Genomic DNA, 16,385 nt, shown 5'->3' on the forward strand with positions numbered 1-16,385 from the left:
GACCTACTCCTTTCCTTCTGCATGTCAGCCTGTGCTGGAAGCTACCACGGTCCCATCAGGAGAGGGATTGGCTTCGGTGACCCTACAGGTCCCCGTGGCCCAGGAAGGCCTCACAGCACAGCAAGGATACAGTTCCCCTGAGGGCATGGGGGATGGCAAAGTTGCTGTAACTGATGCTCAGCTGGGTCAGTCCCACCACCCCCAGCCCCCCGGGAGGGCAGCCAAGGGAGCTGCCCAAGTACAGTGTCCACTCGGTTCAGGGACATTCTGGCCACCTGCCCTGGTCTCAAGCCACTCTCCTCAGCTTGGGGCAAGTTTGTCAGATCTGTTGGACTAGAACACTGTTACTCAAAATGGCTCTTGGCCAAGCCCTTCTTTGCTGAATTCCTACCCAGGACGGAGAATGTGACTTCTTTCTCTTGTCTCAACATCTGAGCCAGTCTACAGAGCAGTCCACAGATTATGCAGCTCATGTTTTACTTACCAATGATTGGAAATAGATCTGCCTGTCTGTATCTATCTATCTGTCTGTCTGTCTGTCTGTTTATTCATCTTTCTATCTATCTGGCTATCAATCATCTGGCTATCTGACCTTTGAACAACATGGGGGTTGTGGTGCTGACCCCACACATCGCAGGGGTCACACATCACAGGTGGAGCCCATCAGGCTTACCAGGTTAAGCAAAGAAAAATCAAACTTTCAGAAGCTACTGTGTCTACAGTTCATTTGGCAGAGTTCCCAAAGACAAGGTAGCTCCAACAGAGAGAGAGAGAGAGAGAGAGAGAGAGAGAGAGAGAGAGAGAGATCTCTCCAGAGATCTTGAGGGCATCCTCAAGTCTTTGGCTAAGTCCTGTGCATGATGTGCATGAGTAGAACTCATGCTTGTAACTTTTGACTCCCCCCAAATAGGACATTATATTAATAGCCTACTGTTGTCAGAAGCCTTACAAATAACATAAACAGTTTTTTGTATTTTTTTTATTTTTATACTTTAAGTTCTGGGGTACATGTGCAGAACATGCAGGTTTGTTTCATAGTTATACACATGCCATGGTGGTTAGCTGTGTCCACCCCCTCATCATCTACATTAGGTATTTCTCCTAATGCTATCCGTCCCCTAGCCCACCACCCCCCAACAGGCCCTGGTATGTGATGTTCCCCTCCCCTCATTGTTCAATTTCCACTTATGAATGAGAACATGCCGTGTTTGGTTTTTTGTTCTTGTGTTAGTTTGCTGAGAATGATGGTTTCCAGCTTCATCCATGTTCCTGCAAAGGACATGAACTCATCCTTTTTACGGCTGCATAGCATTCCAGGGTGTATATGTGCCACATTTTCTTTATTCAGTCTATCATTGATGGGCATTTGGGTTGGTTTCAAGTCTTTGCTATTGTCAACAGTATCACAATAAACATACATATACATGTGTCTTTATAATCGAATGATTTATAATCCTTTGAGTATATACCCAGTAATGGGATTGCTGGGTTAAATGGTATTTCTAGTTCTAGATCCTTGAGGAATTACCAGACTGTCTTCCACAATGGTCGAACTAGTTTACACTCAACCAACAGTGTAAAAGTGTTCCTATTTCTCTGCATCCTCTCCAGCATCTGCTGTCTCCAGATTTTTAATGATCACCATTCTAACTGGCATAAGATGGTATCTCACTGTGGTTTTGATTTGCATTTCTCTAATAACCAGTGATGATGAGCTTTATTTCCTATGTTTGTTGGCTGCATAAATGTCTCCTTTTGAGAAGCGTCTGTTCACATCCTTTGCCCACTTTTAGATGGGGCTGTTTGCTTTTTTTCTTGTAAATTTGTTTAAGTTCTTTGTAGATTCGAGATATTAGCCCTTTGTCAGATGGATAGATTGAAAAATTTTCTCCCATTCTGTAGGCTGCCTGTTCACTCTGATGATAGTTTCTTTTGCTTTGCAGAAGCTCTTTTGTTTAATTAGATCCCATTTGTCTATTTTGGCTTTTGTTGCCATTGCTTTTGCATTTTGCGTTGCTGCAGCTGACTTGGTGTCTTCCGAAATGGCCGCCCAGTTTTGTGCTGGAAACCCAGGGCCCTGGTATTATAGGCACTGGAGGAAATCTCCAGGTTTGTGGGTTTTAAAGACCGCGGGAAAAGCACAGTATCTGGGCCGGAGTGCAGGGTACAGTCCCTGATGGCTTCCCTTAGCTAGAAAAGGGAGTTCCCGGGGCTCTTGTACTTCCTGGGTGAAGTGACACCCCACCCTGTTTTGGCTTGGCCTCCTTGGGCTGTTCCCACTGTCCAACCTGTCCCAGTGAGATGAACCAGGTACCTCAGCTGGAAATGCAGAAATCACCTGTCTTCTGCATCAGTCTCTCTGGGAGCTGCACAATGGAGCTGTTCCTGTTCAGCCATCTTGCCAGCAATTCCTTGTATGTTATTAAATATGTGTAAAAAAAAGTAAGTTAGGGAAAAGAAAATGTTCTTAAGAAAATCATGAGGAAGAGAAAATGTATTTACTGTTCATTAAGTGGAAGTGGATCATTATAAAGATCTTGATCCTCATCATCTTCAATTTACATTCACATTGAATTGAAGCCAGTCTTCGCAGGCTGAGAGGAGGAGGAATAAGAGGAGGGATTTGTCTTGCTGTCTCAGGGGTGGCAGAGGTGGAAGAGTTGAAGGAAGTGGAAGGGGAGACAGGAAACACAGGTACACTCAGTGCAACTTAAAATTTTTTAATTGATACATAATTGTACATATTTATGGGGTATTTGGTAATATTTTGTTACATACATAGGATGTATAATGATCAAGTCAGGGTATTTAGGGCATCTCTCACCGCATGTATTTATCATTTTTATGTGTTGAGAACATTTAAGTCCTCTCTTCTAGTTATTGTGAAATAGAAAATACATTGTTATTAACTATAGCCCCCCACTCTGCTATTGAACACTATATCATATTTCTTCTATCTGATTGTATGTTCGTACTCATTAACCAGCCTCTTTCATCTCCCCCCACACCCTTCCCCACCTGTGGTAACTATCCTTCCGCCCTCTACCTCCATGAGATCACCTCTTTTTGCTCACATATATGTGTATGAACATGTGATTTTTTTTCTTTCTGTGGCTGCCTTATTTCACTTAATATTGATGTAACTTTAATTGAAAGGAAATCCACATTAAGTGGAACCAGGCAATTAAAGCCCATGTTGTTCAAGAGTTAACTGCTTTTGTACTTACCTGTCTATTATCTGTCTATTTCTGCTTTTTGCTTTACTCTGAAACTTGAAGATTTTTGACATAAATATATGAGAGTTCTCTCATTGCTTTTCACAGCAGCATAGCATTTCAGTGTATATGTGAGCCTTAAGTGATTTCATCTGCTCTCAACTAATGGATATTTAGGTTGTTTTCAACACCTAAATATTTTAAACAATCCTAGACCCTCTGCATATATCCTACACCCCTCTGTAGTGAAGCAGGCAGAGCAACTGTTACTGTCTCCATTTCACAGATGAGAACACTGAGGCTCAGAAAGAGTAAGAGGCTTATCCAAGGTTACAAAGCTGGGGCATGGTAGAACAGAGCCTAAAGCACAGGTATCTCTGTTTCCATCCGTGCATTTGATTGGCAGATCTATTTGGTGGATCCAAAAATGAAACGACATTTCAGTTCATCTTTGGTGTGATTCTTGTGCTGTTTTTGAACAGTGTATACACACATTTCTCACAAATATTCTTTAGGAACTTTTAAATATAAATGAAAATGACATAACCATATTTCCCTTCACCCATTATTTCTGGTCTTATTTTAATGATCTTGCTCTCTGTCTGCATGGCACAGCTACCACATATCTATTCACCTATCCATTATTCATTCACTATTTCCAGGTGTCATGACGTGCCGTGCACGCACACTTCACTAGAAATGCCTTCGTTCAGAAGTGGAGCTCCTGATTGCCAGCGACGGTGCATCCTATTGTGTTTCTGCAGCTGCCTCAGCAATTATGCGGGGGTAGTCGGTACTTGTCAGGAATGGCTCTTCACACCCTCTGACTTTAGAAGGGACTCGAGTTTAAGCATCAGAATAATGTGCTGCTTTTCAGTGGCCTGACAGGAGAGAACCCTGATGGTCCTTAAAGAGCTCAGAAAGGAAGGCGTGTTAAAAGGGAATCCATTTAGGAAGGGAAGAAAAAAATCCATCCATCCATAAAGAGTGGGAAAGACTGCAGACAGTTACCCTCACATCTCCCCTTGTCCCTGTCTTATCCCTTGAGGCAGCCTCTGTCAAATTCATCTCTCTGAAGCACTGTTTTGAGAGACATTCCATAGCTTCCCACTGACCCCAAACAAAATTCAGATTCCTGAGCTTGGCATCCAAGGCCTCATGGTCAGACTTCATCTTACCTTTCTCATCTTTTCAGTGTGTGCCTTTCACATGCCAATAGGTTACCACAGCTATCTTTGGATGGCTTTAATTTGGTGACTTTTCTCCTACTTTTCTAGTTTGTCTAGGTTTAAATTTTATATTTCACTTTTATCAAATATATGCATGCCTTCTTTTAGAGTCAAATAATTCTACAAGGCTTGTGCTGAAAAAAGAGTAGCTTCCTCAGCCACGCACATAGACACACACATTTTCAGCTCCCCAGAGTTAACAACTTCTAACTTTTCAGCTCACTGTAACCTTGAACTCCTGGGTGGTGCAAGTGATTCTTCTGCCTCAGCTTCCAAGGTAGCTGGGATTACAGGCATGCACCACCTAACTGGCTAATTTTTGAAATTTTTTGTAGAGACAGGGTTCTCACTGCATTGCCAAGGCTGGTCTTGAACCCCTGGCCTCACGCAATCCTTCTGCCTTGCCCTCCCAAAGTGCTGGGATTATAGGCATGAGCCACCATGCCCAGCTTTATTAATCCACTTCTTGGTAGTGGACCAAATACCCTATCAGGACCATCACACGTGTCACATCTTCTGTTAATCCCATCTTTCAGGGTACATCTCTCTCTCTGCCTCTGGTGTGTTCCAGTTGGACATTGACCTCTGTGCCTCATGCACAGCTGCCATCTTGGGGTCACACTATGAGTTCCCTTCAGCCCTCTCTTTCCTGATTTCCTCCTTGTTTTTAGTGAAACACATCTTTTATTAGTTTCCTGGGAAGGGGAAAATAGGAGACGTAATATTTTGGAATTTTTTAGATTTTTCCAAGTCTGAAAATGTTTTTATTCTGCCCTCATACTCGACTGATAGTTTGAGCAATCTAGAATTCTGGGAAATTTTCCTGGATTGTATTAATGATGACTTATCCTGTTCTCTAATTTCTCTTTCTAGAACTCTCAGGATTCCAATGTTGACCTCTCATCCTTTCTTTACTTTTTTCCTGTTTTTACAATTTGTCTTTTTGCTTTTCTTGCTGGGAGATAACTTAAGTTTTATCTTACAAGCCTTTAATAGAGTTCTTCATTTATGTTTTCAATTTTGAATTCTCTAAGAGCATCTTCCTGCACCATCCAATGCTCTCTTCCTAAAGAAAGAACATTCTCTTAATGATTTGAGGCTGCTATAACTTGCTATGTCTTTCTGAGAACGTTAATGATTATTTTTAAATTCCCGCATATTCACCGTTACCTTCATGTTCATTAGAGGCTTTCCCAGGTATGTGGTTACCTTTGGTGGTCTGCTGATATTTAAGAATGGGATGATAAGAAACTGGTTGAAGGCCCTGAGCCTATAGCGAGGGCTCGTAGACTGTGGCCTTCACTCTGGAGGCTGGGCTGGCCACTCTGTTGGTGAATCCCCAGTGTGAGTATCTTTAGCTCTTTCATCAAGGCTAGTTGGATCCCCCAGAGAAGCCACTCCAAATCTTTTGTCTAGATGGTAAAGGCCTGGCTGCCCAACATTTGGGAAGCCAAATGCAGGAAGGGAGCGGGGTTTTAGTAGTCGGTATGTAAACTTTCACTAGGGCCTTTTGTTTTCTGATGTGCCTGAGTTTCCTTCCCTAAATTCAGAGACTCTTCCTGAGACTAAATCTGCAGTCATCTGCCGGGTGTAGGGAATAGAGTGCCTGCTGAGCAGAGGATGGGTGGGCGGAATTCTGGAAACCTGTTTCCTAATGAGATGTTTATCCTTTTCTTCTGTTTTAGCTTCATCTTTTACCTCCTACCTCTAGATGTATCTGATGTCTGGATGTTTCTGAGACTTGGCAGATTATAGCTTATATTGCTTCTTTGTTTACTTCATGGCTAATTTAGGATTCAGTTTTTTGGATCTATTGAGTTCTTTCCCAGTCAGTCATCCAGTTTCTAACTTTTAAAAGTTTACCACTGTTTTTTCCTCTCTCGTTTCCCCCATATTTACACTCTGCCTGAAATAAAGCACTGGATGCATCTTAAAAATTCACTGTTCTTCCCTAGGAATCTTCATCGTAAATATTTTTTTATGCCGTGCATATATTTTATCATTAGAAATGAAGAAACCTCTTAAAATAAGGAGAAAACTTAATATGGCAAACCGTTATTTTGATCTTCTTTGTGCATCTTGAAAGAGATCCTATTTCATATTAATGATGATGATAGTGAAAATAATAAAGTGGTAATGATGATGGCAGCTGTTGTTTATTAGGTGCTCACTAGGTACCAGATATTATTTCCTTTTCACAGAAAAAGCTGAGACTCGGAGAGGTTAAGCAACTTGACTTGGTCACACAGCTAGTTCAGTGGTAACTTTGTATGTAAGAGTTAATCGATCGACCTTAAAATGTAACAAAGCAAAACTATGCTGAGTGATGTGAGTTGATGCCCCTCATTTCTTTGGGGTATTTGCACTTTGATAAAGTAGATGATAGGGGTGGTAGAAGTATCTTTCCAGGCATATAAATTAATTTGTCTATGTCTAAAATTTAAGCACTGACAATGCTTATTTAGCAAGTTAGTATTTCTTTCAGCAAATATTAACCCAGTGGATCATCATGGACCGTCACTGAATCTACTTTTCTCCTGATACAATATGCAGTAGGGAGTTTTAAATATTTCCCATCTTTTTACTTGCTCTGGGTATTTTGAACCCATTCAGCAGAACATGGATTAAAGGAATCTGCATTTTTTTTTTTTGAGACGGAGTCTCTGTCGCCAAGCTGGAGTGCAGTGGCACAGTCTCAGCGCACTGCAACCTCTGGCTCTTGGGTTCAAGTGATTCTCTTGTCTCAGCCTCCCAAGTAGCTGGGACTACAGGCGTGTGCCACCATGCCCAGCTAATTCTTATATTCTAGTAGAAGCAAGGTTGGCCTCTACATGTTGGCTGGGATGGTCTCAATCTGTTGACCTCATGGTCTGCCCGCCTTGGTTCCCACAGTGCTGGGATTATAGGCATGAAAACTAACCTGCTTTTTAAGAGGACCAGCCACTAGAATAGGAGTCTTCAAATACACATTGATATTTAAGCAGCGTTTCTTTAGCCTTATCCTTCCAGTGTTTGGATGCAAGTTTCTTGATGATAATGTTACCGGCAGCAAATCTGTACGAATTTGTGGCAACTTTAATTCTTGCCTCCTAAGAAGAAAGAATTCATCCAAGGAGCATAAGGCAGAAGTAGAGAGTGAGGCAAGTTTACAAGCAGGAGTAAATGTTTCTTAAAAAGCTTTAGAGCAAGAAGAAAACGAAGTAAAGCACACTTGGAAGAGGGGCAGGCAGGCCACTTGAGAGACCAACTGTACAGCTTGACCTTTGCCTCAGGGTTTTATACATTGGCATACTAATGGAGGGTTGCATCTTGTGTTAGTTCATTCTCACACTACTATAAGGATATACCCAAGACTGGGTAATTGATCCTCAAAAGAGATTTAATTGACTCCCAGTTCCGCAGGGCTAGGGAGGCCTCAGGAAACATAGAATCATGGCAGAGGGGGAAGCAAAACACATCCTTCTTCACATGGCAGCAGCAAGAAGAACCACAGAGCAAAGGGGGAGAAAAATCCCTTATAAGATCATCAGACTTAGGAGAACTGGCTCAGTGTTAGGAGAACAGCATGGAGGTAACCACTCCCATGATTCAATTACCTCCTATGACACATGGGGATTATGGGAGCTGCAGTTCAAGATGAGATTTGGGTGGGGACAGAGCCAAACCATATCACATCTCATCTGCCCTGATTCTTGCTTTGGGGTGGGCTGTCCACATGCACATTGGCCTGCCAGCACTTGGGGGGAGACACATGCCCAGTGTTTTTACTAAAGTGGTGCACATGCTCACGTGAGGTGTTCTTCCTTACCAGTAGAATGTTCCTAGAAAGTCATAAACTAGTTGTACTCTGCCATTTTGCATCTTAGTGCATACATGTGAGCTCATTTGCCCAACTCCTGAGTTCTTATCAGGAAGCTGCTGATCACTCATTTCAGATTTCTTCTATCTGTTGGGAGACTTCTGTTCCCTGGCACCAGCAGCAACCAATTATTATTTTAAATAGGCAATTAACCACCACCAGACCATCACCTGATGGCCCCCCGACATTCCTGGTCGGGGGGCCGGTTCTCTTTTGTCCGGCTTATGTCTGACTGGTTACGTACTGTAACAATAAGACCTCTCTCAATGCCTTTCTTTCTACTGGAGGATGTTTCTAGTGGCATCCCTAGATTCTCCACCCCTTGCCCACTTTTCTCCAAGGAGGGCATTTGTGATTGGTGGGATTAGAGAAGAAAAGGGGCAGGCTCAGCGCAGCCCCCTCCTCTCTGGGAGCCAGCCTGCCTGTAGGAAGCCCCTCTTATCTGTTTATTCAGTGATGAATCTGGTAGGAAGGCCTACTGTTTGGGGGACTGTGAGTTTGTTTGGATACATATCTGAGCTACGTTCTCCAATCTAGTTTTCTTCAGTATCAAAGCTGGCATTCGGGGCCTGTCTGGCTCACCCTTGCATCTAGTTGTATTTGTTTCCAAACGGGCAAGAAGGAGAAGTGTGATTTATTAAGCTCTTTAGAATCCCAATAACTAGCCGGGCGCGGTGGCTCAAGCCTGTAATCCCAGCACTTTGGGAGGCCGAGGCGGGTGGATCACGAGGTCAAGAGATCGAGACCATCCTGGTCAACATGGTGAAACCCCGTCTCTACTAAAAATACAAAAAATTAGCTAGGCATGGTGGTGCGTGCCTGTAATCCCAGCTACTCAGGAGGCTGAGGCAGGAGAATTGCCTGAACCCAGGAGGCGGAGGTTGCGGTGAGCCGAGATCGCGCCATTGCACTCCAGCCCGGGTAACAAGAGCGAAACTCCGTCTCAAAAAAAAAAAAAAGAATCCCAATAACTCTCCGCTGGTTGACAGGTAGACTTTATTTTGTGTGTAAAGGACATTATAATGCATAGAAGAAACTTTTCCTTTGAAATCCACGTTATCAGGGAAAAATAGTAAGGGAGTTGTTTGAACTTTTCATTTAAAGAGTATTTAGCAGCATATCATTTTGCAAATGAATTTGTATTATTCTCAGTGGCTTGAATATTTAATGAACCCTATCATTAATACCTCATAGAAATGCAAATCTGTGTTGTTTCCCAGGATTTCTTCTAGACAAGGGATTAAATCCTCCTCTAGAGACGCATTCTCATGGTGCTGGAACTAACAAACTAAGCTTTCCAAAGAAGAAAAAAGAATTTTGGAGAAGCTTTTATTTCCTTTTAATTTCACTGTCCCTGTTGTTCATTTGGTATATACTAAAGGCTTTATACTTCACTCACATTTATGTATGCATTTGCATAAATAAAACTGAACTATCCCTTACGGCCACCTTACTCTCCCCTCTGCCTCTGCCCTGTAACTCTGCAGGGGTCTGGGTCCTACCAGACACTTGGACCACCATGTACCCAAGAGAGGAAGATGGAGACCACACGAAAGTAACGTGAAAACCCTAGCACGTGGCAGGCATGTAATAAAGACCTCTGTCAGCTGAAGAATTATGAGGTTCATCAAGGACCTAGAAATAGAAATTCCATTTGACCCAGCAATCCCATTACTGGGTATATATCCAAAGGATTATAAATCGTTCTATTATAAGGACACATGCACACGTATGTTCATTGCAGCACTGTTTACAATAGCAAAGACGTGGAACCAACCCAAATGCCCATCGATGATAGACTGGACAGGAAAAATGTGGCACATATACACCATGGAATACTATGCAGCCCTAAAAAACGAGGAGTTCGTGTCCTTTGTAGGGACATGGATGAACCTGGAAACCATCATTCTCAGCAAAGTGACACAAGAACAGAAAATCAAACACCGCATGTTCTCTCTCATAGGCGGGTGTTGAACAGTGAGAACACATGGACACAGGGAGGGGAGCATCACACACTGAGGTCTGTGGTGGGAGGACTAGGGGAGGGACAGGTGGAGGTAGGGAGTTGGGGATGGATAACATGGAGAGAAATGCCAGATATAGGTGATGGGGATGGAGGCAGCAAACCACATTACCATGTATGTACCTATCCAACAATCCTGCTGTTCTTTACATGTACTCCAGAACCTAAAATGCAAAAAATATATATATTGTTTTTTAAATGTGGAGAGGAGACCTTTATTTCTCCTAAGGGTCGTAGCCTACAGGGTGGCCATTCTGACGGGCTGGGAAGCATAGCCTCTGGTTAGCTGAAAACAGACACTTAGAGAAAGGGACAAAGGATACAGGAATTTATGCTAAACAGGGTAACAATATACATATTTAATAAGCTATAGGAGGAGTCATCAATATTTATGAAAGGAGAAACATGCACAAGTGTCATTGAGCTTCATGCTCCTTCATAGGCCTTGTGTCCCCACCCAAATCTCACCTTGAATTGTAGTTTCCATAATCCTTACTTGTCATCGCAGGGACCTGATTCGAGATAACTTAATCATGGGGGCGGTTACCCTCATGCTGTACTTGTGGTAGCAAGTGAGTTCTCACAAGATCTGACAGCTTTATAAGGGGCTTTAACCCCTTATAAAGACATCCAGCCCTCTTGCCTTTCTCACTGTCTCAGGAGAAGCTCTGCCTTCTTGTCTCTGACAGTTCAGGCCCTCTGCAGTATGGGTTCTTCTGCCCCACCTTTACGGCTTCATCTTCCACTTTGCCTCTTAGCTTTTGTCCAATTCAGCCTCTCACAAGCCTCTGTGGGGGCCCCCTGTCTCAGGACCTCTGGTCATGTTGTTCGTCTCCCCAAATGCCTGGATCCTTCAATATCTGCTTCAAATGCCAATGTTGTCACAACCTTCCCTGACCTCTCCACCTTCTCCTTTCTCTAAACCACATGGCACCATATGTGGACCTCCCTTATGGAACCCACCGTATTCCACCTTCAATAATGAAAGTATTATACCAGCACCACCAAGGACAACAATGGCAACATTTGTAAACACTCCAATGTGTCAGGCACTGTTCTGAGCACTTAAAAGTATGAGATTATTTAATAATCAGGATAACCCTGTGAGGGACTTCTGCTTCTGACCAAGAGAGAATAAAAGTATTAGATTTACCCCTCAACTAAAACAAAACAGAACAAACAAAATCTATGGAACAGTGCTTTTCAGGACACTGGATAGCAGTCAAAACTGATCCCTAAGAAGTAAGAAATAAAGGAGTTTAGCTCTGTCATTGCCCCAACTTACTGCTCACAAAGGGTTTCCAGGCTGAGGCACAGCAAGAAGGAGCCCAGGAGGTCTATTCAGGTAGACTCCTTGAGTGTAAAACACAAAGCTAAGAATTTGGGGAAGCCGAGTCAGCTGGATTTCACAGGACAGAATCCCAGCAAAGAAAGAGCTGCACAGAGAGAACTCCAGAGATGTCCGCTGGGTCCCCTTGAATATTCTGCTGAGACCTGCTCAACACTTCCATGGAAGAAAATTACTCAAAAATAGGGGAAAGACCACCCAAAATACTTAGAAGAGTACACAGCACTCACACCGAGCTGGGGATAGTGGCAGTTCCTGCTAGCCAGACCAGAAAGCCTCATAATTCAGAGGACATCAAATATAGTCCCCAAAAGGTCTTGCCTTAGCAGTGAAATAATGAGCTCTAAACTGGTCCCCCATAAAAGTGCTTATAAACAACCCAAAAGGTTAGCCTGTTTCCAAGTAGCTTACCTGCATCTCAGAACAAAGCTGAAGAATAATTATAGAAACATAAAAATATCCAGGACCCAACAAGGTAGAATTTACAATGTCTGTAGTTCAGTTAACAGGAAACAAACAGGAAAATATAACTCCCCATGAGAAGAAAAATCAACCAATTGAAACCAATTCAGAACTGACACGAATGTTAGAATTGACAGAGAATGGCATTAACCCATTTATGCCTAGTGTTCCATTATTGGAACATTAGCTGTGGGAGTTATTTATATCGTACTGCTCAAGGTCAGCACCAACATCTGAGTTTTCACACACACAAAATTGCGACCTCCACCATAAATGGGGTAAAACAGTCATTATAATTGTATTTATATATTCAAGAAACATTAAGTATAGATATGGAAGACATAAAAAGATATATCTGTATGTCTGTATTTACATCTGTATCACACATATTTTTCTTCTCTAGAAGTTTGATTTGAATATACACAGACATACATGTGTGTGTCACCCAGGCTGGCATGCAGTTATGTAATCTTGGCTCACACTGTGTGTGTGTGTGTGTGTGTGTGTGTGTGTGTGTGTGTGTGTGTATGGGAATTAACAATTGCAGGAAAAAAAATAGTTTGAAGATGTAGCAATAGAAATTATCTAAAATGAAAACAGAGAAAAGTGAACAGAGTACCAGTGAGCCATGGGACAACTTCCGGTGGCCTAAATGTGTGGGTAGTTGGAATTCCTAGAGAAGAGGAGAGAGGAAAAGAAGGATGATAACATATTGGAAGAGTTAGTGGCTAAAATTTTGCCTAATTTGATGACAACTATAAACTCACAGATTTAAGAAACTCAGTGAATTCCAAGCATAAGAAACTTGAGGACAATTTTTCCAAAGTATTTGATAATCAGATTCCTCCAAACCACTGATAAAGAGAAAATCTTAAAAGCAACTGAAGGAAAAAGATTTATTATGTACACTAAAGAGCAAAGATTAGGTTGACAGCAGATTTCTCGTTTCAAATAATGCAAGTAAGAAGACAATGGAGGGATGTCCTCAAAACAATGAGGAAAACCTGCCACCTAAAATTCTATATTCAGAAAATATATCTTTCAAGAATGAAGATGAAATAACTTTTTTCAGACATACGGTGCTGAAAGTTTTTATTACTAGGAGATTCATACTGCAAGAAATGTTACAGGAAATCAGTCAGAAGGATTTTCATAACAGATAGAAATCTAGAGCCATACACAAAAAAAAGGAGCTCTGGGAATGGTAACTACATGGGTACATATGTTAGATTCTCTTTTTATTTAAAAAATGTTCCAAAAATTTACTGGTCATACATCCAATGGAATATTATACAGCCATAAAAATGAATGAAGTTTTGATACAGTAAGCAGATGAACTTTGAAAACCTTATGCTAAGTAAAAGAAGCCAGACACAAAAGGTTGTTATTCTGTAATTCCATTTATATGAAATATCCAGAATAAGGAAAATCATAGAAACAGAAGATTGGTAGTTGCCAGGAACTTGGGGTGGGAGGACTGGGGAATAATTGCTTAGGAGGTGTGGGGTTTGCTTTTGCTTTGGGGATGGTGAAAATGTTCTCAGAGTAAATAGAGGTGGGGGCTACTCAATCTTAAATGTCACCTAATTGTTGACTTTAAAGTAGTAAATTTTGTGTTATGTGCATTTCACTTGAATACAAGAACATTTTAAAGACTGACTTGTTTCAATGCAAATAATAACAAAGTAGTGTGAAGTTTATAACACATATAAAATTAAATGTATGACAGAAATAGCATGAAGACCAGGAAGCAAGAAATGGAAGTAAATTCGCATAAGGTGTGTAAGCCAAAAGTATCTGAGACAGGTGTCAATCAATTTAGAAAGTTTATTTTGCCAAGGTTAAGGACACACCCATGATGCAGCCTCAGGAGACCTTGATGACGTGTTCCCAAGGTGATTGGGGCACAGCTTGGTTTTATACATTTTAGGTAGGCATGAGACATCAGTCAATATGTGTCAGATGTACACGGGTTTGGTCTAGAAAGGTAGGACAACTTGAAGCGAGGGCTTTCAGATCATAGTTAGATTAAGAGATTTTCTGATTGGCAATTGGTTGAAAGAGTCATTGTCAATAGAAAGGAACATCTGGGTTACACTAAGGGGTTGTGGAGACCAAGGTTTTATTATGCAGCTGAAGCCTCCGGGTAGCAGGCCTCAGAGAGAATAGATTCTAAATGTTTCTTATTAGACTTCAAGAGTGTGTTCTATCTGAAATTTCAAAAGGAAGGAAGGTATAAGAAGGCATGTTCAGCTCCTCCTTCCCATCATGGCCTGAACTAGTTTTTCAGGATAACTTTGACATCCCCTTGCTGAGAGGATGGTTGGAGGGCCTTAGAATTTTATTTTTGGCTCTTGTACTCCATGTGAAGTGATACAACATCACTTGAAGGTACCCTGGGTTAAGTCGAAGATGTGTACTATAAACCCTAAAGCAGCCACTAAAACAACAAAGCAGAGTTATAGCTAATAAAGCCACAAAGGGAGGGAAGGGGAAGCATAAGAGATGCTCAGCCCAGAAGAAGATGGTAAAAGGTGACTCTCAAAATAATTATGCTCAGTCAAAGGCCAGGCACAGGGGCTTATGCCTGTAATCCCAGCACTTCGAGAAGCCAAAGCAGTGGATCACTTGAGGCCAGGAGTTCAAGACCAGCCTGGGCAACGTGGTGAAACCCCATCTAAACTAAAATTACAAAATTAGCTGGGCATGCTGCTGCATGCCTGTAATCCCAGCTACTCAGAGGCTGAGGCAGGAAAATCACTTGAACCTAGGAGGTGGAGGTTGCAGTGCACCGAGATTACATAACTGCATGCCAGCCTGGGTGACAGAGCGAGACTCTATCTCAAAAAAAAAAGCTAGACAAAAAAAGATGTACTGTATGTTTCCACTTATAGAAAACTCTAAAAAATGCAAACTCATCCATTGTAACTGAAAGCACATCAGTGGTTGCTGAGTGGGGGCAGGGGGTGGGATTACCCAGAACATGGACGTGTTTACTACCCTGGTTGTGGGGATGATTTCATAGGGGTAGAAATATGTCAACATTTATCACAATGTGTACTGTAATTATGTGCAGGTTATTGTACAGAAGTTACAGCTCAATAAAGATGTTTTGATAAAAAGTGAGCTAAACTCTATGTGTTGGATGGTATTGCCGTCTCTGCTTTCTAGATGAAGACGTGTAGTCATGCAGAGCTTAATGACTTAGCCAAGGTCAAGTAAACCCTGGGCACCTGGCTTAAAGCCTACATGGAACAAAAGAAACAGAGAAGTGAGAATGCTTCATAGGGGCTGGTTGGGAACTACAGACCCAACGGACAAATAGTAGAATTTCAGGAAGAGAGGGTGGGAGGACATTTCAGTCACTGCATAGAGGGCAAGCCACAGAAACAAAGCACGTGGTGTGTAGAGCACAGCGCAGCTGGGAAAGGAAGTCCCGGATGTCCATGTATGAGTGAGTGGGGTAGGGGCAGAAGAACAGACCACACCTGTCCAGGGGGACCTTGGCTGGGATTGAGGTGGGGAGTTCCTTGGATCCCATGCTAAGGAGTTGAACTTTCATCCTCTAGGACATGGAGAGACTTTGACGGGTTTTCAGGAGAGCAACAGGCTCGGGTGACTCTTGAGGATGATGCATATGGAATGAAGGCTGGCTGGACTCCCTGAGCCCCTGGCGTCTTCATAAGCAGGGACAGGCTTGTCTGATGTTGCTCCCTGTGGGTTCCCAGTGCGTCTGCATTGTAAACCTTTGGTGGTCCTCAGGCTCCCGGGTCTGTGCACTCTGAAAGGCTGCTTGCTCTCCTGCCCCCTCCTCATTGCTGTCTGGGTTTGCGTTCATTCCTATCCCCTCCCAGGTCCGAGGTGAATTGCTACAGGAGAGAGTGCAGCGGCTAGAGGCGCAGGAAGGAGGCTTTGCGCAGTCGCTTGTTGCTCTGCAGTTCCAGAAGGCAGCCCGGGTGACCGAGACCCTGTCGGCCTACACCGCCCTCCTCAGCATCCAGGACTTGCTCCTGGAAGAGCTGAGTGCGTCTGAGACGCTGACCAAGTCGGCCTGCGTGCAGATTCTGGAGTCACACAGCCGGGTGAGTGCCGGCGCTGGGAAGGAGGGGGACAGAGCTGCTTCCTTCTGGTACCCGCCTCTGCGTCTTCCCCTGTCCTGTCTCTGCCGCCGGTTGTGGTGAGGATTAAATGAGGTGACTTATTAGAGAGTACTTTGCACTCTCTCAACCCAAGATGGCTCTATTTAATC

General features: G+C 42.8%; 1 protein-coding gene across 6 annotated transcripts in view; it reads left to right on the forward strand.

Moving 5' to 3' along the window:
• EVC2 (EvC ciliary complex subunit 2) overlaps window positions 1–16,385 on the forward strand; it is a 168,027-nt gene that overhangs the window by 114,008 nt on the left and 37,634 nt on the right. For all 6 annotated transcript variants that reach the window (XR_004261572.1, XR_004261573.1, XM_032254162.1 and 3 more), the window contains one exon: window positions 15,991–16,218. Coding sequence is in view for 4 of the 6 variants with exons in the window: in XM_032254162.1 (XP_032110053.1) it covers window positions 15,991–16,218 (228 nt within the window). In the remaining 2 variants the exon portion in view is untranslated. The remainder of the gene's footprint in view (window positions 1–15,990; window positions 16,219–16,385) is intronic.

The sequence above is a fragment of the Sapajus apella genome, unplaced genomic scaffold (genome assembly GCF_009761245.1).
Source record: "Sapajus apella isolate SASKATOON/1434 unplaced genomic scaffold, GSC_monkey_1.0 scaffold85, whole genome shotgun sequence".
In the NCBI taxonomy this organism is placed as follows: domain Eukaryota; kingdom Metazoa; phylum Chordata; class Mammalia; order Primates; family Cebidae; genus Sapajus; species Sapajus apella.